Source organism: Rousettus aegyptiacus, unplaced genomic scaffold, assembly GCF_014176215.1.
Source record: "Rousettus aegyptiacus isolate mRouAeg1 unplaced genomic scaffold, mRouAeg1.p scaffold_m13_p_2, whole genome shotgun sequence".
Classification (NCBI taxonomy): Eukaryota; Metazoa; Chordata; class Mammalia; order Chiroptera; family Pteropodidae; genus Rousettus; species Rousettus aegyptiacus.
The window spans coordinates 110,765,459-110,790,406 of NW_023416295.1; the positions used below are offsets into that span (position 1 = coordinate 110,765,459).

The 24,948-nt window shown below is 32.9% G+C and overlaps 1 protein-coding gene across 7 annotated transcripts in view; it reads right to left on the reverse strand.

Annotated features, from left to right (window-relative positions):
* Positions 1-24,948, reverse strand: part of NAV3 (neuron navigator 3) — a 718,003-nt gene that overhangs the window by 72,440 nt on the left and 620,615 nt on the right. For 5 of the 7 annotated variants that reach the window (XM_036236231.1, XM_036236227.1, XM_036236228.1 and 2 more), the window contains 5 exons: positions 10,028-10,160; positions 9,138-9,408; positions 7,520-8,228; positions 5,125-5,613; positions 639-680 (listed from right to left, as the gene is read on the reverse strand). In XM_036236231.1, the coding sequence (XP_036092124.1) occupies positions 639-680; positions 5,125-5,613; positions 7,520-8,228; positions 9,138-9,408; positions 10,028-10,160 (1,644 nt within the window). The remainder of the gene's footprint in view (positions 1-638; positions 681-5,124; positions 5,614-7,519; positions 8,229-9,137; positions 9,409-10,027; positions 10,161-24,948) is intronic. The other 2 variants (XM_036236233.1, XM_036236229.1) reach the window with 2 other exon arrangements.

The window sequence follows — 24,948 nt, forward strand, 5'->3', positions numbered from 1 at the left end:
TCCTCAGATAAAAGTGTGCAGTAAAGGATGGCCATGAATTAAATTTTCATTTTTATACGAACTGAAAGTTATTTTGAGATTATGTAATACTAGCCTAATTCATATTTAAATTAAGCTAATACCAGCAATCTTGGAAAACAGAAATTAAAACTTTTAATTTTTACCAAAATGATTCATTAAAAATCCATACCTTAATTTTAGCATTCATCCTCTGATGACAAAAATGTTTCCTTGATTCAAATTAGAGCATCTTTCAACATTAACTGACCACATCTGTAGACTACATGGGTTTTGAGGTTTTGTAAGCATATGCTTCCAAGATGCAAAAGTTAGGGAAGTTAATTTTATTTTAATTTTAGAAATAATTTCCGCGTTCTACCAAAATTTGTTGCTCACCCTCCTCCCCAATGGTATGTCCACTGGATCTAATTTATTGAGTCTTGGCCTCTATGGGTATCTCTACCTGAGGGCTATTTCACCTGCTCTTCAGATCTAAGAAAATATCAGGATTAAAAATGATTTCAGCCTCAATATCAGGTGCCTCATTGCAAACGAACAAGGAAAGAGGAAGAAAGACAGCACACAAAGTTTATATAACAACAGAGAAAGGCAGCAGTTGTGCTGAGAGAAATATATACCTTAGTCCCTTTTTGGGTAGTGTATTTCTGTCAAGCTGCATGCTGTTAAAACAAAGAAAACCCCTAAGGACATAATGTAAACAAAACTTCCAAATTACACATCCAACAAAAATGGTTCTCTGTTTGAACTACACAAAATAAACTTTTTGTAACACATATTTAATGCATAACTCTTTGGGAAAAAAAGACAACCAAAAGTGACCAGATGTCTATTGCTGCAACATATGTCAGCTCCTTTCTAACTCAGTTCCATTCAATTATAATTTAGTGACTGGATAAATAAAAGATAGATTAAATCATATGTTAACTTAATTCCTGTCTAGATTCTATTTATCTAATGTTACGTAGGTTTTCCTTCCCTCTGCCACTGACTAGACTTCTGCTGTGATTTCACATGCAGGAGAACCATAAAGGTGGACATAAAATAGATCTGTTTTAGCTAAGCTAAATTGACAAGTTCCAATGAACAGAGAAGATGTAAACACTGTTTAATATTTATTTTTGTCTTTAAATTATTTTAATAAAAGGCAGATTTATTCCTATTTACATGAGAAAAAATAATATAATATCTACTCGAAATGTAATTTTTCTGCCATCATTTATTTAAATAATTTGATGAAATTTGCCACTTTTGGATATTATAAATTAGTTGTTTAAAAGGCTGTAAGTTGTATCAGTCACCATATAAAGAATTTTCAACTGGCTGTGGAAAGAGATGAGAGGATGTGTCTGGAGAAAATGAGAAATGGCCTCTGTGAAAATTAGAGGAAAAGGGTTTCAACAACTAAGTGGGACAAGCCTAGGGATTTATGTCATAATCCAGCATGTGGATAACCAACAAATAAAATATGAACTTGCAGAATTATAGTTCTCTAAAACCTTAAATGATCAAAATTAAATACACAGTGTATGCGTAATGGGGGTGATATAACATGAATGCAAACACATGATTTGAAAGTTAATCACTCAGTATCAAAGCTAAAATGTTTTCTTCGGTGTGTACTCCATTATTTAGTACTGTAATAGAAAGCATCCAAAGAAGGCATTATACAACTTTGATTTTATTTATTGGGAATGTCCATATAAAGTAATTACTGTATTATATAGAGGCCAGTTCTAGTATATATCTTTACTATAGAAGGTTTTTTTTAGTACTGTAGATAAACAAACAAAAAGGAATCATACTGAACAAATATGAGAAACTGCTAAATATGAATTACATTGTACTAAAGCATTAATATGATTATAAGCCATTTTAAAGATTATCTCTTTCATGTGTGCAAATTTATTAAAGTTTAATATTGCAGAGCAAATTAAAAATAGGTATTGTTTTGTCAATGTTATCAATTGAATAAAAATTATGTTTATATAATGCAGATATTTAATGAAAGAAAAATCAGAAAAAATATATTTAAATTTACCAATATAAGCTAAAACTTTTAAGTAGAAATATCTGTTTGAATCTGGATGTTAATAATTTTATAATGTAAACATGATCCACACACCCTGAAGCGTTACAAACTCATCCCTGTAAGGGCTGGGCGGGCAGTGGAAATAAATGAAGTGGGGGTTTTAGTCAACAGTCTGAAGAGCAGTCATTGTTTGTCTAGGGCCAAAAGATGCTGTGCAGCACAGTGAAGGCAGGGTTACCAGATCTGACACTTAAAGACCAGCCAGAACCTTCTTCTAAAGCTGGTTATTACTTTAAATTATAAAGTTGGAGTAGGTCACAAAATACAAAGCAAACAAAACAAATGTGCACTAGTCATGGTGCGGTGCAAGGAGCTACAGGGAAAACTGTTAATGAATTTGTTTTATTATTATATTTGCTGATTAATTTATTATTTTATTATATATTATGATCATTTAATGAAGAGGAATTTAAATAAAAATTAAAATTTTATGAAAAAACTATTGATTTAATAGTACCAGAACATGAATATTAATAAAGTATTCTAAAATTATAGACAGTTAAGCTATGAACTTACGTACATCTCTATTACATCTTTTTAATTACTTTGTGTTAAACATTTATACTTTAGTACACTTTCAGGTATGGCTCTTTGGTTTTCTTAGCATTCCTAACATTCTGCTGACTACTTAATTATAATTAAGTCAGGATCTGATAGGATCAAATTTTCTCTTCAGTGGATCAGAAACTTTCTTAAATGTACATTAGAAGATTAGAATAAACCACTGCTTTCAATTGTGTTCCCAAGGGAAAAAAATGTACAACTTCTTATATCAAAAATTATTTCAATCCAGTAATTTAGTAGGATAAATTATTAATACTTATATCACGTATTATACAAGTGAAGGTATTTCGCTTTTCACAGATTAATATTCATCAATACATTTTACTAAGAATCAAGGGCAAAAGATTCACCTAGTCAAAATTAGGTTATTTAAAGTTTATTTTAGAAAAATTGTTAACCTGGCTATTTTTAATATTAGAACACTTCTCTTTGTAAAACTGGTCTATTTCAAAGACTGAACAACAATTAAAAAAAAAAGGTTTGCTTAAAGAGATAAGCTTAAGTAACTGGATATTTGCCAGTATATTTCTTTAGTAAAAATGTATACTGACTTCTGCTAAAATATAAATCAAAGTAAAATAATAACATTGCATTTGTATTATATCTATAAAATTATGAACTTAAAATGTGTTTTAATTTGAGGATTGCTTGGTTATAGTTACTTAAGTTTGTCTGAATGTCTGAATGCCAAAGAAATAGGTTAACTTGTTGCAACCATGTTTATGATTAAAAATTAATCAGTGTTCTAGATGGTAATTTTGGTTAAGAATAATCTATTATTGATGTGTTTGGTTTGGTTATAAAATTGTTATTTGGATTCCTTATATATCAGTACACAATCTAGGAGGCAGTCATTCAAACTATAAGTTTTTAACATGTTTTCAATATAATCTGATTTGTTAGTTTTGAAAATGACTTACGAGGATACTTACTTGCCTTTAAAGTGATGAAACTCAAATCTAAGATGTTGTAGGAAGCCTAACCTCTTAGATAAAAAAATTAAATGAAACATACTTCTATCTGTGTTTCTGTATATACAATTGGTGTTTATATATGCTGCCTATAATGACAAAACTAGAAGGGAAATGGACACAAATGCCTACATTTTAGTTTCTATCACCCAGCTATTTGTCTTGTTTCTCCTGGAGTAGCGTTTTGTTTTTGAGAAAAAATGTATTTTGTAATTAGCAGTCCACCAGAAGAAGTATCAAGCATCAATGTTACAGTTAGCTTTAAAATTCTTCTATTAAGAGGAAGTTTCATTTGTATGGCTGTCCATGTGCGACTGTTTTAGGGGAGTGGGAAGTAAAGTGGGAAGGAAGCATTTTGGTCTGGGTTTTGCATTTCACAAAGGGAAGAGAAACAGGAAAAAGCAGTGGAAAATCTTAGATTAAGGGATTGCTGGTACACTTTAGTGAGAGTCTAGGTAAGGGCTTTAATTGATGTTTTAAAAAAATGATTCTAGGAGTAAGGCTGGAAGTTGAAAAAAAGATGATATGTCAGTATGAATTATAGACTAAACAAAAGTTTAGGAAAAGGTATCAGGCATTTTCAATGACTAGTTGTGCTTTCACAAATAACACAATTAAGGTATGCAGCCAAGGCTGTTTTTGAAAGTGTTAGGTGTGTCAAGAAACAAATAGCATTGAGTTCATTAGGGAAAAAGTGGCAGTTTTAAGACATTTACCTGAGGGAAAGAGTCAATACTCAAATATCTGAAAAAGGGATTTTGGGAGAAGAGACTGGAGCCATTTCAGTCAACAGTGATGCTTTCTGGTAAGTTTATTAGAAAAGGAATGTCTCATTATGTTTTTCATTTTAAATTAAAAAAAAAAAAAAAACCCCAGTAACATTAAACCGATGGAAAACACCTTGTAGTGTGATATACTTCCAAGGGGCCTATTAAAAATATGCCACTGTTGTAATTATAATTTTCTCTAAGAATTCATATCTGACAATTGATTTTTTTTTTTATTCAACTAGGATTCCCAGTGATCTATCTGCTATTTTTTCTATAAAAGTGCTAATAATGTAAATTTAACATATTGCTCAGAGCATAATTGTAGAATCCATTTAAATTTGGTCTTTAAAAGTGCTTAAATTATAAGAAGTTGTGTTGTCCTGGAGCTTAAGCCAAACCATTCAAATGACTCGAGAAGACATCATCCAATTCATAAATGTATGCTTTGAATTTTACTCAAATTGCCTAATGGGTAGATACGCATGCATTCGTACTGAGAAACTTAATTATACAATTATCCTATCCTTAATAATTTTTTCTTCTGCCAACTTGATAATAAGAGCAAATAAAAGGCCCAATCTCATCAATTGTACATCCCTTTGTAAAGTGTCATTCCCACAGAAATCAAGGGGATTTAATGGGAGAGGGGTTAGGCACAGTGTGGGGAGGAGAGGGTGAGGGCTTCATTAACGCCTCCAGGAAAGCTCACCTTTCTGAGAGAGTAGATCTCACACTACCCGTTCTCATGAGCAGGCTCTGAACCTCGTGAGTGCCTGTGGTCAGTCCAGATAGGGAGCCATGATGGCTGAGGGGGAGGTCAATGGACTCAGAGCTCGTATGGAGGCTAGTCATGGACTGGTAGCTCGGAGTGTCCTTGCTGCCAGCAGAGGAACTGCTCAGATTGGCAGCCCACATGAGACCACCTGACGTGAAAGAGTGAACCGATGCTGGGCTGGAAGCCAACGAGTGACTTAAGCTTATAACATCTGTAGTTAAGTCTGAGGGTTTATTGAAGAGAGGGCTGCTGCTGCCACTTAGCCCACCAGCGCTGCCCATGCTGCCCGTACCAGACGACGGTGATTCCAGACTGCCTTGGCGCGCTAAGGTGGTACTAGGACTGGGCATTACTGAGGAGGATTTCACACCCTCAGTATTAGGTGCAGAGGCAGATTTGCCACCTGCCTTGGCACCAAACAACCTAAAAGAAAAACAAATAACAACTTCAGTTGTTCCAAGAAACTAATATCCACATTTAATATTAGGGTTCAGTACACAGAGCCAAGTGTGCTTTGGTGTACCCAGCTACCAAGCACTTCCTGTCTCTATGTTAATGAACTTTATAAGCTTGAACTTTTTAATCTATAGCTAAAAATCTCTCATATCACCATAAGGGTAAATTGGTACTGGGCTGCCACCCAGGGGGTGGAGGAAGTGGGCAAAACAAAAGTAAATCAAGCATGAAAATCCCTGGCTTTCACAATTTAAGTGATCATGAGACTCTTTCATGAAAATTAAGTAGTTTGACTGTCCTTGCTGTTACCTATTTACAGAACCATTATAATGAAACAACTTCTACGCATTCGGTATGTAATAAACATTTTTTTTTTCCTTTTAGCATTTCATTTAAAAGCTAAAGCAAGGTTTGGGAGGATATATTGCATATCTGGTGGCCTGAGTGACTGTCAGAGAGTAGTTAGTTAGAAACGACATGGAAACTACCAGCAACATGTCGGTTTGTATTATTTTCAAGCAAGGTCAAAGGGTTTTCTGTCAGTTGCTGGTACTACTCAAATACATATTTCTATCAGTGATTTGAAACATACTTGGTGCTGTTAGGTGTTGGAGCTTAATTCAGAAAACATTTTAGTTTTGTAAATGAAGATGATATAATCAAATTTATGTAAATATGGAAATAAAGTGAATGAAGTAATGGCATCATGATTACTAATTAAGTTGCAATGAGATCAATATTTCCTATAGTGAGATATTTTATGACGAATATGAGAAATTGTTTCATAGGTAATGGGCCACTGGAGGGCACTATTGACTTTTACTTAAGCAACAGAAACTCTCACTACAAGTCTAGTTTATTCTTTCCAATGAGAATCAAGTTTCAAAAAGCCAGTTCTTTAGGATTAATATTTCTACTGAGGAATATACCCTCCAGGTTTTTCAAATAATCATGTATCTGAGATTACTTGAAATGTAAAAGTAAATGTTTTAAGACCCTTTATTTCCCAGAAATCAATGTTCTTGGTTTAGTCTGTATAAGAAAAACAAACTTTAAAACTTTAAAAATACTTAACATGTAATAAGTCACACTCTATCATTGCATAGATGAAATGATTTAGAGAGGTTTAACTATTTGTCCCAAGTCTTTAACTATATCTATTTTCCTGTCACTTAAAACATATTTGTATTTAAAAAAAAACAGTGATATTTTGGAGAACTCCACATATTCAATACTAACGACAGTCCCAGAGCAGAAACCAAGTCATGCTTCTTATCAGAGTCATGTCAAAGAAAACTGATGAAGAGTTAGAAAACCTAGCCCATTCCTTAGTTGTTTTCAAATTCTGTCAATCATATCGTACCTTGATTTTCATTAATAGGTCACGATTACAGAACTGAATAAATCTGTGCAATGTAATCTGTTACAAGGAACACAACTTCATTTACATTCATGATCAACTCATTAAGAGTCAGCAAGATAATAAACATTAGAAATGAATCCCAATAGTCATAAAGATCCATTTTGTTTTGTTTTATTTGTAAATGTAGGAAAAAGAGATGGAAATTTATGGAAATTTACAAGCTATTACTTTATTTTTTTCACTATCCCTTGGCATTGCTATCTGCTTTTAAGTCTCTTATAAATAGCGTTTGCATTGCTAATATTACAACAACAGTTAAATTGGAAAGTTTGAGCATTTCCAAATACTAGCACCATTTTTTTTTGCTAGCTATTTATATGATCAGCTTCTTAAAACTCACTGTACTCAGAAACTAAATAACAGATTCTATGATATATGTATCTTAGAATGTATATGTATCCTAAGACATAGCATTTTGTATTTTCCCAGCATCATTTTACATATTCTTACCTTCTAAACGTAGGTGAGGCAATGTCAGGGTACTTGGATCCTGGCTGCCTGAGCCCTTGTGTTCCACAGGCACTGGCAGAGGTGGGGCTGGATTTGGGGGAACCTGACAAAGAAACGCTCTCTGAATCTGAGACTGCTACTTTTTCCTTTTCTTTGTCTGTTTGGTTGACAGTGACGGGACTTGAACGCCCTGACCCAATCTTAGTGGGCTCTCTCAGTTTCGAGGTGGTGGCACCAGCTGACTTGCTGCTGACGTTGGAATCAATACTGCTGGTACTGGATCTGTGGCCACCTCGGCCAGGAATGCCACTGGTACTGGATTTTGAAGGGCGGGGCAAGCTGCGGTACTGTAGGGAAGTCTTCGAACTAACATGTAGCACAACGTCGTCCTGATTCTGTGAACCATCCAAACTGGTTTTTCTCCCAGCATTTGACTTCCCACCAATGGCAGCAGATTTAGGAATTTTACCCAGGGTTGCTGATCCACTTGTTATGGTCGCTCCACTGCTTGTGATCATAGTAGATGACCCTACTCCACTTGGTTTCTTAAATCCAAAAGAGCTGGTGGCAGTTGATCTTCCAATGCCTGAGGGGGGCTTTTTCCCCTCATCTCCACTGCTTTTCCCTGCATCTGAAGGAGACCTTTGCAGAGATGATCCTTTCAGGGGAGTTTTCCCTTTCTCGGAAGCTTTGGCATCATCTGTTTTCCCTTATTAATGAGAAATGCACAAATTTACTTGCCTGTGCATTTTTAATTCATAATAATATTTCTTTAAACAGTGTGTCAAATGTGAATACATCTTTATATTACTTTAGTATCTAAATATTTATTTTTTTAGATCTAAATAGTCATGCCCTATAATATATTGAGTAAAATGTACAAAAATATGACTGTTAGAGAAATGTGATGAGGAATCAAGGAGATAAATGAAAACATAATTTTGCTATTTATTATTATTTTGTATCTTGTAACTCTTTTCCTTTATAAGGAGAGCACTTAATCTTATCAAGTTAAGTACTAGAAAAAGGATTCATTTGAATATCTGTGAGATGATTATTTTTGAATACCCTGTTACATCAGGACTTCAGGTGGTACTATTTAAAATTAGGCACTATTTAAAAAATGGGAAAAGAGTCTTAAGAAAAATAATGATGGCGCAATTTGTTAGAATTCTCTCACAAATTCTAATTCACAAATGATGTTTCAAATCTATAGCATTCTGATTGATTAGATTAGTGTAATTGATCTTATCTCTCAGAGTTAGTAGTGAAACTTAACATAAATATTCCAAACTTTTGTAAGGAAGTCAGAATGAAAGCAATCTTATTTTCATTAAGCAGCCTTATTTTATTTCCACATTACCATAAATGCATATGGAAAAATAAAGACACTCAATAGCCCCCAAATTCTGCCAGTGCTTTCTAGAGAATGCCTAGGTTATTATATTCATGTGGACTCATACGGTAAAGTGTGTGAAATTTACATATAAAAATTATTTAACCATATGAAGAATAGGATTTAACGAAAAGAGAAAGCTGTTATTAAAGAGAATAAAGATCAAATGGAAACAATAAATGAAAATACTTTTGAGTAGCAACTGCGAGTAGACAAGCCTACCAGGAGTCTTGAGTGCACTTGTTCCAGCTTTCTGCCGAGGTGGTGCCCCTCCCTGGGCAGACATGCCTCTTCTCCAAGAACCTGTCTGTGAAACTGACAGGGAGGCCTTCTGCCCCGCCTTCTCAGGGTCTTCAGGAAGTCCTGAGGTAACGCCTTTCCACCTGCCACCACCATCCCCATGGCTGTCAAAGTCCTCTTCTGTTTTTTTCAGCTCCTCAGTACTATCCCACGTGTCATCTGTTGTAGAGCGTTTCTCTGAATCTGTCTTCAGCTATGAAGAAAATGTTACAGAAAAACTTTGTGTAGAAAATTTTATGAAGCATGAATAAGGCACTGAGATGTGTTTTCAGTTAAATGGTAAAAAGAAAAGAGCACTAATTTATATTTCAAAAGAATTCCAAAGACTTCCATTTTTATCTGTGTCCTCATTTAAGTTTCATTAATTTTATCCATATAATTCTCACTTGTACATATGAGAGAATGTCAGAATAAATTTGTGCAGAAAACTCCACTTTAAACACTTCAGAGAGGAAGGAATTTTCTGTCAAATCTAACAAGGAAAACTAAGACAAGATAAAACTTAATTATCTGGTATCTATTCTTGATTTACCATCCTCAAGAGATCCAGTAATTTATTTCAAAGATAAACTTAATCAAGAACGATCCAAAATTAGACTAATAAAATAATTTCTAGACTTAAACAAATATATCAATATTATAAAGAGAGATATGCAATGTAAGTCTTTCTGGGTTAGATTGTAATTAATAAGCTGCTTTAGTGTATGCAATTATTTCAGATTAAGAGCTTGTGCTACATTTAAATCTGAAATAACATAATTTGGGGAGAAAACTGGCAGAAGCACTGGAAAAAGAGAGAAGGCAATTCTCACCTGAGTGCTCTTCCTGGAAGGGATGGTGATGTTGGAGTAAGAGCTGACAGAGGATGTGGTGTTCAAGTCATCAGTGCTGATGTTATCGAGGGTGTCGCTGAGACCACTGCTCACTGAACTGCTGTCATCCCAGCTAAAGGCAAGACATGCAGCAGCAGTGAACTCCACATAAGATGCACAAATGCAAGTCATCTCGTTTCCACGTAATATTCATCACGTTTTGAGAAGACAGTCTTTTAATCTCATGAAAAATTACTCACTTTCCATTTTTGGAAAATTATAGTAATAAGAAATTAATGCAGACCTGAAAATAACCTTATCTGACATTTGCAAAGAACTAGCATCTGGATCAGATCAAGGTTCTAAGGAATGTTTATAAAATGAATAAAAACACTGCTACAATATTGCATGGTATCAGGAAAAGAAAACATTACTGATGACTATTTTTTTCCCCTGAGAAATAAGTAGGAGTTGCATAGCATCTAAAATTTCATCCCTTTTCCTAAGTATATTTTTTAAAAGCACCAAAACAAAAATAAGACAAACAAACAAAAACTGTGCCTTAGTGAGGAACCAGAAAGTCATCCTTCATTCTCTCTCCTACCTTAATAACTACTTCCATTAATTTACCAAATCTTGAACATTGAGATTCATTTTGTCATATCATCCCTCCTGTCATACCTCACAATTTCTGGTGCGGACAATAAATAATAACCACTTATCTGATCTTCCTGCCTTTAGTCTTTCTTAATACAACATCATCTGCAAAACTTGGGTCGATGATCGAAAATTCACATCTGGCCATGTCATGCCCCTCCTTAACACTCTTCCAAGATTTCTCTTTACCAAAGCAGTAGATTCCAAACTAGAATGCACCTGCCCCACAGGGCACACAGAAAAGTCACTGGGGTATAAAAAAAAATCTGAAATTTTAAAGATATTTGCTTTTGATCTAAAGAAGAATAAAATATGCCAATATATTAATATTCATGCATAAGCTAACATGGGCCCTCCCACTTGGTCAATGTGTCAGATGATGCAAAAGTTAAGTAGGATGAGCAGGGTAGTCTGAAGGAGAATGAGAATGGGAGCTCCACAGTGCATAGTGGTTACCAGTCTACTGCAATGTACTGCTGTTTACCTATGCTCTATTAAATGAATTCATGAACACTGGACACAGATATTAGATAGTGACAAATGCCTAAGTCTCATAAAATGGATAAGTAGCTTAAAAAACCTCCTGCAAATAATCCATGGGTTGACAAGAATATCCATAATGAAAGCATAAGCAAACCATAAAGGAATGGTGAACTGATACTTTTCCCACTCTGGTATATATAGTTTATGAGTCACTTCATAAATTCAAAATAATAGTAATATGTTGAGATCACATACGAAACCAACTAGAAAAGCAATTATCAAGCAGAATATTTGAAATTTGAATTTATAGTGAAATCGTTAATGTGATCCCTTTCTACATGTGTATTTTGATTGAGATATTAGGTAATGATAGAATGAAGTATCATATTAGCAATAATTTCATTTCAATAATTTCCCACATTATCATTTCTACCTTCCTAAGGCAGACTACAAAAATCTCAGATTTCCGTTCTGCTTTATAGATAGATATGGCACATAACACAAGGCTAGTCTATCATATGTACACAAAGACTCACACATGAGAAAAACAGTCTTCAGGCAAAGACGGAAGCAGAGTCATTCAATTCTTCTCTATCAGCTCTGGAAGTTATTTGGTCTGCAGGTCTAAGTGTCAGAGGTGCCCAGTGGAGGAAGCAGTGATGCCCTGTGGCTATAGTTAGTTAAGACCCTGCAAAAGCCTGCCTCTCTAATCAGACCACAAAATTCAGAAAGCCTTCTGATATCCTCTAATTCCTTAAATTAGCCAATGTAGATTCTGTAGTTTTCAAATAAGAATCTCAATTTATACATTCATAATTTAAAAATTATTATTCCTTTATCACGTCTATATCTATATATGCTACATAATGCATATACTAACTTCTCACAGGAATGCACATATATTAATTTTATAAATCTATATCTGTATCTATCTATCTATCTATCTATCTATCTATCTATCTATCTATCTATTTTAGTGACCACTAGTTTAAAGTAAGTTCAGGCTCCTTAAAAAGACATCAATTTCCATTATGTGGCCCTAAACTACCTCTCCAGCTTAAACTCTTCACATGCCCTGCCTCACTTTCTGCCCTTGGACTTAGAACTGCTTTCAGTTCTCATCAACATGTTTTTTCCAACCTCTGCCTTTGATCAAGCTCCCCCTCTGCCTATCTGATTCACCAATACTTACTTTTATCTTTTAAGAAGCCCCTTTTGCTGTCTGCTGTCAGGATGAATTAGGTAGCTCTCATTTGCACTGCCATAGTGCTACATATGAACATATAGGACTAGATTTAGCACATTGTTTAATAAATCTATAAATATAGGTCTAAATTGGCCATTAGTCTGTGATTTTTCTGAGGACAGATAATGTGGTTTTTATTTTAATTTATACTATTTAGGACAATGGCTAACATGAATGTTGAAAAAAAGTCTTATTTTGAGATTAAGAGAAAAGCAATTATGGAGGTTAATATCTCACACTTACAAAAAATAAATTTTAAAGAAATACCTAGCATAATATATTCTCTATTCAAAGAATAAAATTAAAATGAGTATTTTAAAAGTGACTCTTCCCCTGGCAAGGAGATAGACATTAATATTTCTAATAATAGCTCCTATCATTGTAAATCCTAGCATCAATAATTAAAGTTAATGCAATGACCCTTATTGGAATCATAACAACCACTTATGTACTGCTTTAAAACCACTTAAAGACTTGAGTAAACACAGTACATTTGGGGTTAAATGATAAAAAGGATTCCGAAATAAGTTATAAAGTTTCAGTCCATTGAATAGAAAAATAATTATAATATATCTAAAAAACCTAATGATATAGACATAAAGAACAAACTGCCAAACTTAGCTTAGTGTAATGGAAAGAACTATGAATTCATAAAATGAAAGTATTCCATTGGAGCCTTTTTTAGAGGTGCGTAGTTAGTATGTCCACTTAAACTTGCCATTCTGACTTTCCTGTCTCACAGATTTGAGAGGAAAGCAAATGAATCACTTACATGGAAAATTTTATAATACCTTACATTTTCTCATCTCCAACTGCTTTACCTCTAAGATCTAAAATTCTTCAATCTCACTTTTTGGCCACATCTTCTATACTTTCAGTACTCTAAAATCTATTAATTCCTAATTTTCATATCTAGTTTAGAGTTACTTTTAGTTATTTATTTTTAATCCTTCTTGTGTGTTTTATTGCACTGAACATTTTACCAAATGATCCAGGATCCAAAGATACTGAAGGAAAAGAATCACTAAAATGAGTTTAACAGGTATTATGTTCTAGTTCTTCCCACTCTAATAGTCTTCCATATCTGTCATGATTTTATAGTAATAGTAAATAAATATATATTTTTTCCATTCTCATTCAGGAAAATGAAAAAAAGTCAACTAATTATAATGGCTAATATATATTTTATTATATATTAAAACTAATTATAATGACTGAATGCATATAGGTTTAAGTTTTCTAACCTAAGGTGATTTTCTCAGAGCTACTTAGAAATTTAGTTTTATCCAAAAGCAATTTGCTTCAAATTCCAATGGTGCAGTGTTATTTCTCTCTTCTTTTTCTGGATTTCAGGATCTTCCTTTTAATACTTCACTGAAATTGCTTTCACAATACTCAGTGACATTCATGAATTGAATCCTTACTAAGTGTCCTACTTTTCTAATATTATCTAATCCTCAAACAACTCTAGACAAGCATTATGAAGATAAAGAGGGTCAAGTACACCAAAAGACATGCCCAAGATCCCATGATGAAGCTAGAATTTGGACATAGGAATTCGTCCCAAAGCTTGATTAGCACTATATTCCTGCCTCCCATCTTTTCGCCCCTTCTTTCTTGAAATACACCAATGATGAGTATTTACAGGCCCTTTGCAAACTTCACTGGAGTCCTCTGAATCCTTTACTTTTTCTACTTTGTGATTCCTTTGAATTCCTCGATGTTCAGAACTTAATCTTAACTCATCTTAGATATTCCTCCTTGGTAATTTCCTAGTCCTCCACAATTTCAATACTACCTCTTTGATCGTGGCACTGAAATTCACATCACTAAGCCAGATTTCTTTCCTGGCCACAACAAGATCAGCATTTCCACGACTGGACAGTTTCTCAGGGATGTCCTATCATCTTCGCAAATTCACTCTGCCTAGATTATATCATTTCTCTTTAAAAATTCTTCTCTCTTTCAATCATGTATATTACCTGTTAATTCATTTGCCATAGGATACTAATGTTATTACTCTTCTTCTCTTTCTTAGCACCATTCTTAGTTAAGTTTTCTCTAGTCTTTGAATCTCCATATCAGCTATAGGTAACATGACCACCCTTTTATTCTACATCTGGACCACACATACATGCCCCTCTTTCTGTAAAAGCTATTAGTATGTATCTGATCTTATTTATTAAGCGACAAATAAAATTATAGTTCATTTCCTTGAAGAATTCAATCTTTACTGTGGACAAAGATTTAAACAATTATTATAATATAAAATGATACATGTCGTAATAGAGCTGAATCTTAAATGTATGGCAGAATGGAACGGCTATAACTTATTCGAAGAGTTAAAAAAATTTCTTCATGATAGAGACATGTGGCGTAATCACATGAAGTCTATAGTAATCACTGTATTGTAGCATATCTCACCTGTTACAATCTTTTTTATGTGTACTTTTCTATCTCTTGGTCATAATCTGAATTACCTGAAGTCAGAAATTGTGTTTTAAGTTTTATTTATCTTTATAATCCTAGGATATAACATGGTGTCTTCAGTTGAATAGATGGCTATTAGATGTTAATAAATGAATGAATCAGTTTTACTTTAGAAAATACTATTTTCCAGTAATGTTAACTTGAATTTTAGCTAATAAATGTAGATTTTGAGAAAAAATTGTTCACCATATTTCTTTACTAAGTAATCTTAATGGAATAAATTTTGATTAATGACATTATTTTCCTAAAGTCCTGTGATTTTGATATTCATCTGTGATTTCTCAGATACCATAATTCTCCCTAGCCAGGATGCAATTAATCTTGTTTATTATGACACGTTTAATTAAGCTTCACAGAACATAGGTTTTTACTGAAAAGAAAAAGATAATTTACTCACATAATTAGCTCTGAGTAGTAGGTCTCAACCCTCATCAATATATTTCTGCCATCCTTTTATTTTTAATGCTGTTAAGATGTGCTGAGAATACTTCACTATATTCTTTATAAAAGGGCAACTCTTCTGCAAGTTACAGATCTATGACTCTACTAATTATTTTTCCTCAACGATCTAAGACAGCTCAATTACAAAGCTGTGTATCTTATTCACATAGTTTGCATTTATACATTGGGTTGTTTCCAGTTTTGAAATACTATGAAAAAAGCTGTTAAGGACATTTACATACACCTATTTACATGACATTTTAGGTAAAGCTATAGATATGTAGAACAGATCAGTAAGTGCTAATCGTTAGGAGTGTGGGAAGATTTGTGGTGGCTGCTGCTGATCCGTAGAAAAGTTAAAAAAAATGCTGTACGTAAAGTTTAAAAAATAGCCAATTAACCTGTTGGAAAGTTACAATTTGGGTATACATTGGATTAGCAACTATTCTAAGAAGAAAATGATAGTTTTGGCATGCTTTTTACTATTTATATTTGTAATGCTCAATAACTCAGTGGGGTCAGGGATTGATTTCATTTATCTGAGAGTGAATTTATAGCTCTGATGCCCATGTCCACCTCTAGATCCACATTTAAAAGAAACCTGCCTGAAAACAAATGTGTTACGTATTCAAGGTCTTTTTTTCTTTCCGCTTTTTATGATGAGAAATCCTGAAATATTAACTAATTTAAAATAATTTTGTAGATTTAAAACTAATTCCAGAGGAAAATGTTAGTCTTGTTTGTAGGTGATTTTTCAACAAACTCCTGTTTTTTTTTTTTTGGTGTAGTAGCACTTCTCACCACAGATATTCAATTAAGCTCTTCGACTGACAGTTTATATTGCCAGGTCAACTGACCTACTTATACATGTACATTTAAAATATAGAGATTTTCTTTCAATCAATAACTAATTCCTATACTTCAGACATAATTTCTGATTTCCATAAAACACCTTTTTAGTCCTAACCTTTTATCGATGTACTTTTTTTGTTAACTTGTTTTAATAAAAGTTAAAATAAGAAATAGCCATATAAAAAAAAGTTTGTGTATCTTTCTGAACACTTTGTTTATATATTGTATGGTTACTTAGAAAACATAACTGTGGATATTATAATATCTGTCAGTGTTCTTAGGCCGGTGCTGTTAGGGCATTGTGGAACAAGTTCCTGAGATATTCTTAGTGGTCCAACAGCATACTGTCCTTCCTCAGGGAACCAGCATGTCTCACTCACTCTTTCATTATGACCCTTGCAATATCCACTCAGTTCTTAATGCTGCCAGTAGTCACCTAGTTGAACTCTATATCACCAACCATGGACAAATTAGTGTACGCTGCCTTAGATTCCTGGATGCTACTCCCACTTATGTCTCAGTCCCCTAGACATCACTTTGATTTATTGGACAGGTCTGGAACCTAAATCCTTCCCATACCACATTCTCCTTCTGTATTCTAAATTAAAACTCATATATCCTTGATTCCATTTTCAAGAACTTCAAGAACACAAAAAGCTGAAAAGTGTTGAGCAAATTAAACATTATTTATACATTATTTAAATGCAAATTCTGGAGTCAAGTATGCCATTGGTAAGTAATGTAGATAATGGCAAATAATGTAAACAAAGTGTTCATTATAGTGCTGAGATCTGGGGGCATTCAACAAATACATAGGATGATACACCAGATATGTTTAGGTGCTCTCAGACACACAGACAAATGTGAAAATTTCCATTTCTTATACAAGAGTCTATTATAAAATGGGTATTTTTAGCTATAAGTGAGGTAGCGGAAATAAGAAAAATCTAGAGACTGGAAAAAGGGGTATAGTCTTCTAAAATTTCATTGCCATGCCAGAGATCCAACGTCAAAAATTTTATGAGATAGACATAATGAGAAAAATAATCTGTTCTCTTCCAATCTAAAAACTGGCAAACATAATAAATAAATCATAAGTTCTAAGAATTTCACTAAAGAGTTTTAATATTAACAAATTTTTCATAAAAAGAAAAATAAATTAACCTTAGCTATCTGTGAGATCATTTTGTAAAACTTCTGGATATGTTTCTTGTTTCTAAGGGAAAAGAAGATAACATTTGCATAACAAGATGAAGGTACCATTAAAAAAAAGAACAAAAAACCCTATCGCATTCCAGGATAGCTTTGTATTCCATTTCTATTGTGTATAGCAATTAATAATAAACATAAAATACATGTATCGTTTAAAATGTTATTTAGAAAAAAATGACTTTTGCAATAATAAAAATGTACTGTGAATCAACAGTCTAGGCTTTGTGCTTTGGTAACAATATGTTACATCAATGATTTTCTCCTCAAAACTAAATGAGCACAAAACAACTTAGACCTACACTGTATCCTTCTCTTTTTTTAATCAGCAAATACAATATACTACTTGTCTAGTTTAAGCATTGCAACTACTGAAGTGTCAATTATGTATTACTTCAGGGTCATTGATAGAAGCAATATAGTGTATTTCAACAAAAATTTATTCAGTATTTCCCTCAAAAAAATCCTTTCACTAAGAAAAAGAACACAACATTAAAAGAGACTTTTGAATTGGAAGAAACTAAGTATATAAAATATCAATATGCTAACAAATATTATGTTAAAAAATTCCTTTCAATTTGTAAAATGTGTATGATTTTTTATTGTAGTTAAGTTTTTTCTTCTACCTTCAAATATGTTTTATCCTGTCACTGCTCATTAATTGTACAATCTAGTGGAGTTTAATCAACTGATTTAGAATCCAGTTGAAACATCATTTCCTCTACAGATCTTTACATAATTTCCAAGGAAACTTTAATTTTCCACATCTGTGTTTACTGTTAGTGTGCCTCCATTATACTGTATTGTATCTGCTTGCAAAACTGTTTAGGTCACAAGACTGTAGTTGTGGGTAAGGAGAGTGGTTTCTTTCTCATAGTCTAAATGCCCAGGCTGGCATGTAGTCCATGATGATTTCTTAATGTTTGTGGAATAGCTGAATAAACGACAAATTAATGGGATGAACTGAAAGGAAAACCAATGAGAGGAACCTATATTTGGGTGAATAAAAAATAGCCCCTTTCAGGAGATAATTTTAAATGGGCATTAAGTAGACAACTAAAAGGTGAAGAGAAGCCATTTGTGAAGGGGTGGGGCAATACAGGAAACTGGAGATAGCAAGTATAAAGACCTTAGTGGGACCAGTGCAGTAGGCAAGGGGAAAGTATAAGTTCTGAGATTGGAAAGGAAGGCAAGACCGCCCTTGAAGAGTCTTAAAGACAATGTTAAGAAATGAAAGTTACTTAGAAGTACAATAGAAATTCATCAAATACTTTAAAGCAATGAAATGGCATAAACAGACATATGTTTTAAAAATATTTTAGTAGTGTGAACATATTAGAGGTAAGGAAGAGTGTAAGTGGGAAACTCAATAAAGTGGCTATTGAAACATTTTTCAGTTTTTGATGAGATTACAAGCAATTTCAAGATATATTTGGAGATAGAAATGATATTAATCTTGATAAACTGGCAATTCATGCAAACATAAGGTTAAGTCTTTCCATTTCATTAGATTTAGTGTGTACAGAATGCTATAGATTTATCCATAAAATATTTATAGAGGCTACTATTAATACCATGTGGGTTTTGGGTTAAAAGAATAATCAATAAACTCTATGCACTGACCTTTTCGTTCCCTTTTCTCTATTCTAGAAAACAATGAAGCTTTACATTTCCGGTTCTCCTGTGGCATCAGATAGGGTAAGATAAAAAATGAAAAGCTTTTGTTCTTTATTAAAAAAAACCCAGGTAGATTTGGTTAAGTGTGATGAATAATGTTAGCTTGAAATGAATTAAGGCAGATTTTTATGTTTTAATGATATCCGAGGCAGATGAGAAACATCTATTTTTGTTTTGTTTTGTTTTTTTCATTATTATATAGGCTAAAATCATAAGCAAAATAATCTTATTAAAATTATTTGACTGAAACACATTATTGAAACAATGCTTATGGTTTTGCTAGTTTGTTTTAATGTTCATTTTCCTGATGCTGTTATATAGTTAAAATATGTACAAGTTTATTTAAAAATTTTCTTAGTAATAATCAGAGGATTTAATATATGGTACATGAAAGTTAACTCAGAATTTATTAAGGTCCATTTGGTACCTTTATACCTTATATTAACTTGAAAACTAATACATGCTTATTATTGAAAACTAGGCAGTCCAGAAATATATAGAGACAAAGTAAATCACCTGTAATCCCATTGAAAAGTAGCCACCATTAACATTTTAATGATTTCCATTTAGTCATTTTCTGGATGTATTATACATACATATGCAAATGTACCTGGTTGAAATTTTGCTGATTAAAATATCTGTAACTTATTTCACTCCTCATATAACAGTATAATGATTTTTATTATCCTTAAAATTTATTTGACATAATTATATCATATGAACTACTACTATATATTTAACCATTTCTGTTTAGGAGATATGCAATACTTACAATTTTCTTACTATTGTAAATAATGCTGCAATGAATATCTTTGCATATACACATTTATGTTATATTTATGATTGTTCTCTTAGGATAAATTCCTAGAAAGAAAATTAGTGATTCACAGGATGTAAACATTTAAAACACTGCAGATACTGTATAACAATTGAGGAACACATCAGATTATACTCCTACCAGCAGAGTGTCAATCATACAAAACCCTGGATTTTTTCAGGTGATATGTTTTCCTTCAGTAAATAAAAAATTCTGAAATGTAAAATAGTTGCTCATTGTAGTTTTAATTTACATCTACCAAATTATGTGAGATTAAATTTGATATAGATTTATTCACTATTTTTATGTCTATATAAATTGTCTATGTCATTCGTGTATTTTCCAGTGGAGTTTAAATAATTTATTTATATCAGATTTTTACATGTTAAAAATTATTTCATATATTTTCCCAATCTATTTCTTGACCTTCACTTTTTATTCACGATAATTTTATGTATAGAGTTCAAAAATGTTTTAGCTAATTCTATTAATCTGTGATCTTTTCTTCTATAATATCATCTGCCAGGAAATTCTAATATATAATTTGATTTCTTTTTCTTCCTTCTTATTTTATATTCCATTTTTATGGTAAAGTGAGAAACTTTTTTTTCAAAGAGCTAGTGAATTCCTTAGATATTTAATGATAACAATTCTTTTTTATTTAATATTATAGTTCATTCACTTATTATGGTTTTTTAATTATTATTTTATATTAGTTTTCCAGGTACACAGTATAATGGTTAGACATTTAATATAACTTATGAAGTGATCCTCCCGATTACTCTAGCACTCATCTAGCCCTATACACAGCCATTACAATAATATTTACTATATTCCCTATGCTGTACTCTATATCCCTGTGACCATTTTGTAACTACAAATTTGTATCTCTTCATCCCTTCATCTTTTTTATCCAGCCCTCCATCTACCTCCCCTCAAAATTATAGAAATTAGCTATTCCTCTAAAAAAATTACCATGCATAGTTTTATTCACTTATTAGTGTGTGAAACATTTGTTGAATTAGGTATCATCATGGCATATTCTGAGAATACAGAAATCAGTAAGATATTATAGAGACACAACATTTACTTTAATGTAAAAAATATGTAATTCTTACTTTTGAGAATTCACACATTTTTTTCCACCATCTGAACATTTAGTTATAGGCATTTAACTTAATAAATAGCAATCATAAGTATTAATTGTCAACTAACTTATCTCCCGTCTCAAAAACCTACGTGTATCACTTGAAATATTTTTGTCATTAGCTATTAATTTCAGAAGAGTAGAAATGCCCAGATCACTATAGTTTCAAGGTTGAGTGAAAAGAGAAACATGCAGAAATAAAAGAGCTTAGATTAAGCTCCATGCTTAGCTACAGACCTAACTGCAAATAACATTGAAAACAGAAATCTGTTCCATGTTATCTTGCTTGAAATAGCATAACATTCAATAAAATATTTTTATTTTTATGAGAAAACATTAACAATGAAGAAATATTTTTGCCTAGAGATATATAAAACATGTTATATAAAAAACATTCCAGATTCTTTTATTTTAAAACATTTGGAACACTGCTTTGGTAAAAAAAATAAAATAAAATAAAATAATGAAAGAAAGAAAAACGTGTTTCTTAAAAAGCCATTCCAGCAAGTGAATATGTCTAGAAGGGAGTGAAAGGGAAAGACAGCTCAGAATTAGAGAAATGTTTGCCAAGAAATTCACATCCCAGCACTGAAGAACAACAGATGGCAGCAGTAACAATGAAAATTTGTAACAGATCCTGTCTGGCACACTTTCAAAATGGCCATTTATACTTCCTATCACAAACAGCTAACTTCTGTCTCCTTGTACTGTATGCATGGATATAGAAGAGGAAAAACTGCAAGAATAACAGAGACAGGATTAAACCCGAAAAGCAAGGGTAAAAGGGATACAACACTGGCCATGTCTTAGTTTCCTGCTATTTCCCAGGAAGTCTTATTGCTTTTGTTCTGCCTAAACTATTTCCAGGTCTAAAATGTTGCCAGCTGCTCCCAATCTACTGCTTCACTTCCCACACCCTGACCTCTGTGCTCCCGAGCCCTGCTAGTAATTTCCATTTGATTTCTGTTTCCTTCCAGAGGAAGATTTCAGTTCATAGATTTGTGTTGCTATCCCTCGAACATAATATTTAACCAAATTTATCCTGTGTCCCACCCAGCAGGAAGTGAGGCTTCAGAAAAGTTGACACTTAAAAGATGAGAAAGTTGTTGGTAAACAGACCATCTCTCACCTCAGGCAGAAAAAGTAGAGTCGAGGCACTCTTCCCACCCTCCACCCTCACCCCTGCAAAACAAACAAACAAACAAACAAACAAACAAATGAAAAATAAAAAAATAAAAACATCAGGAAAGAACAGAAGCAAGCAAGAGAGAGGTCACCGCATCCTTATGCTTCAAGAATTAGGGGATTCACAAGAGTTTAAAAGTTTCAGAACATAAACAAGAAAAAAGATGTGATATCCAAAAAAAGACGCTGATAAATGGGGTAGTCTTCCATCTCAAACAGAGAGCATTTATATCACCAGCGCAGAAATCAATTCCCCAGGATTTGGTGAGAGCAAACAAAAGGGCCTGACAAAAAGAATGATGTAAAGATGTGGGGAAGAGAAATTCCTTTCTAGGTAATTTGGAACGTAGGTTATGATGTTATATCTCCTCTTCAGAGGAGAACTGAGTTTTATTTTATAAGCTTGGGTGAAGTCAAATAATTGGTTGGGGCATGTCCTATGTGGTATTGATTCACAGCATTGACCTTGAGAATTATATCTGTTTCCAAGTAGTGAATTTAATACCACCTAGTCTTAGAGTCAGGAATAAGATACGCAGAATAATCTTCTAGGGCTGAAATGAGTTAAAATGTTAGGATCAGAAAATGAATTTTATCAGTAGAATTTATACCAAATCTACTCCATATCCTATATTCCACATGGGATACTTCTAGGGCTATCGACGGCCTATTTAGCAAGTATCTTTATATATAGCTCCATGAGAGCATTGCTTTGAAAGCAGAGTGTTGTCTGGAAATCCACTGCACAGTCATTTGGCTGTGTCTACATGAGTAGTATGCAACCTCAGAATCATACATGCCCATCCTGAGTACTACCATGGAAGCACTTGCCTAACAAAAAACTAGACTTCTGCATCTTGCATCCTACATCCAGTTGGTCACCAGGCTCTGTCTGATATATATTCCCCCCATTTGCAAATCTTCATCCCCAATGTCAATGTCTTAATAATGATCTCACCACTTCCCAGTACACTATTGTTATCTTCTAACTGTTATCTTTGCCTCTGGTCTGGGTTTCCAATGCATCCTTCAAGGAGCCAGAATAAAATGCCAAACTCTTAGCATGGCACAAGACTATTTAAAGTCTGCTATTTGTGTTTTAGCCTAGTTTCCCATTGCTCCTCTACATGTGATTATGTTGAGCAATTTTGTACATTTTCAATGTTCTCTCAGTTTCATGAATTCATACATTCCTTACTGTATTTCTCTTATATGCATTCTTCCCAGATGATTACATGTCCTCAATTAAATTGTCTCCCTTCTCAAAATCCTTCAAATACCTGAAGCTCTTGAAGAACCTTCTATATTCTGTGAATATTCAATTCAAATATTTATAATTCTCATTATAGCACTTCTCTCACAAAACCGATAGTTTATTTATATGTTTTTCATTATAATGTAATCTGCTAGAAAGTAGTTATAAATTTCTGATTACATATATAATAAATTTTGTAAACATGTACAAATATCATAGGTTATATTAACGGTAGGTTTATACAAGATTGGAAGATTTAATTCTCAGAAAGCTAAGAATTAAAAACCTCCTAATATCTCTTTGTCTTTTAGATAAAAATCATGAAAAATAAAATGCAGCAATTTGATATTTTTTTATCTTCAAATGTTAACACATAAAAAACTGAGTTGAGTCAAGAGAATTCAAATGAGGCAAGAGATGCATATTTTACCATTCTTATACCAAAGTCTTTCCATTGATCTTCCTTTCTTTGTCAATAATTACTCCCTAGGTGATCTTACTCAGTCTCATTATAATGTATTGCAACATCTTTAGTTCAGTCCTATGTGAAATAGTTAGGTTTTATTGAGGGGTCAAAATACATGAAAGAAACATGTCTCCAATACTAGAATCATTGCTTGTCTCACTGTACAAAAGACAAATGGAAAAAAAGACTAAAAGAATCGCAAATATAACTCTCTCATCTGTGCTCATTCTGGGCCATGGCTCTTTGAGTAGAGTAGTGAAATGAACACCAGGAATCTATCAATTGTGTTTATAAACATATTTATTCATATTCTTTCTAAGTCCTTTTCTCTCTCTTAGCCTTACTCTTCCTTTGAGATTTGAGTTTGAATTGATTGAGGAAGTTTATAGATGCTTGAAGAAGTCACTTCCAGCAACTGAAATATCCTCTTATGGAACCTACCTCCCTTGCAAAGCTCTCTGAAACTGTGATCTCATATACTGGGCTGTGCTCTTGATAAAGTAAATGCATAGTATGAAACACATCAATTATGCTCTCTATCACTTAATATTCTTGATATCATAACCTGTGTCCCAAATTATCTAAAAAATAGTATACATTTATAACAGTATATTCACCAAATGTTGTAATTATAGCCTCAAAAGATTAAATACTTCAGGATGTTCATAATGATATGACAGGGTTAATGTCATTCTAAGTTTAAATATACAATTTTCAATCATCTCAGTAATCATATCTCATCAACATAATTTTTTTTTTTGGTTTAGGGAATTATTTTCTCCACATTAAAATGTCACACCATTACATCTATTGAATCATTTTAATTAAAAATAAACAACCTATTACTTAACAACCTGGACATAATGTTAAACCTCAGACATTTGAAATAATATTTTCTAGATTGCTTTTGGGATAAAGAACAGGTGATTTCCTAGCTGCATGTTAGATGGAAATTCTCACCTAATCTAACAATTATCTCTACAGTGTTTTGAGATG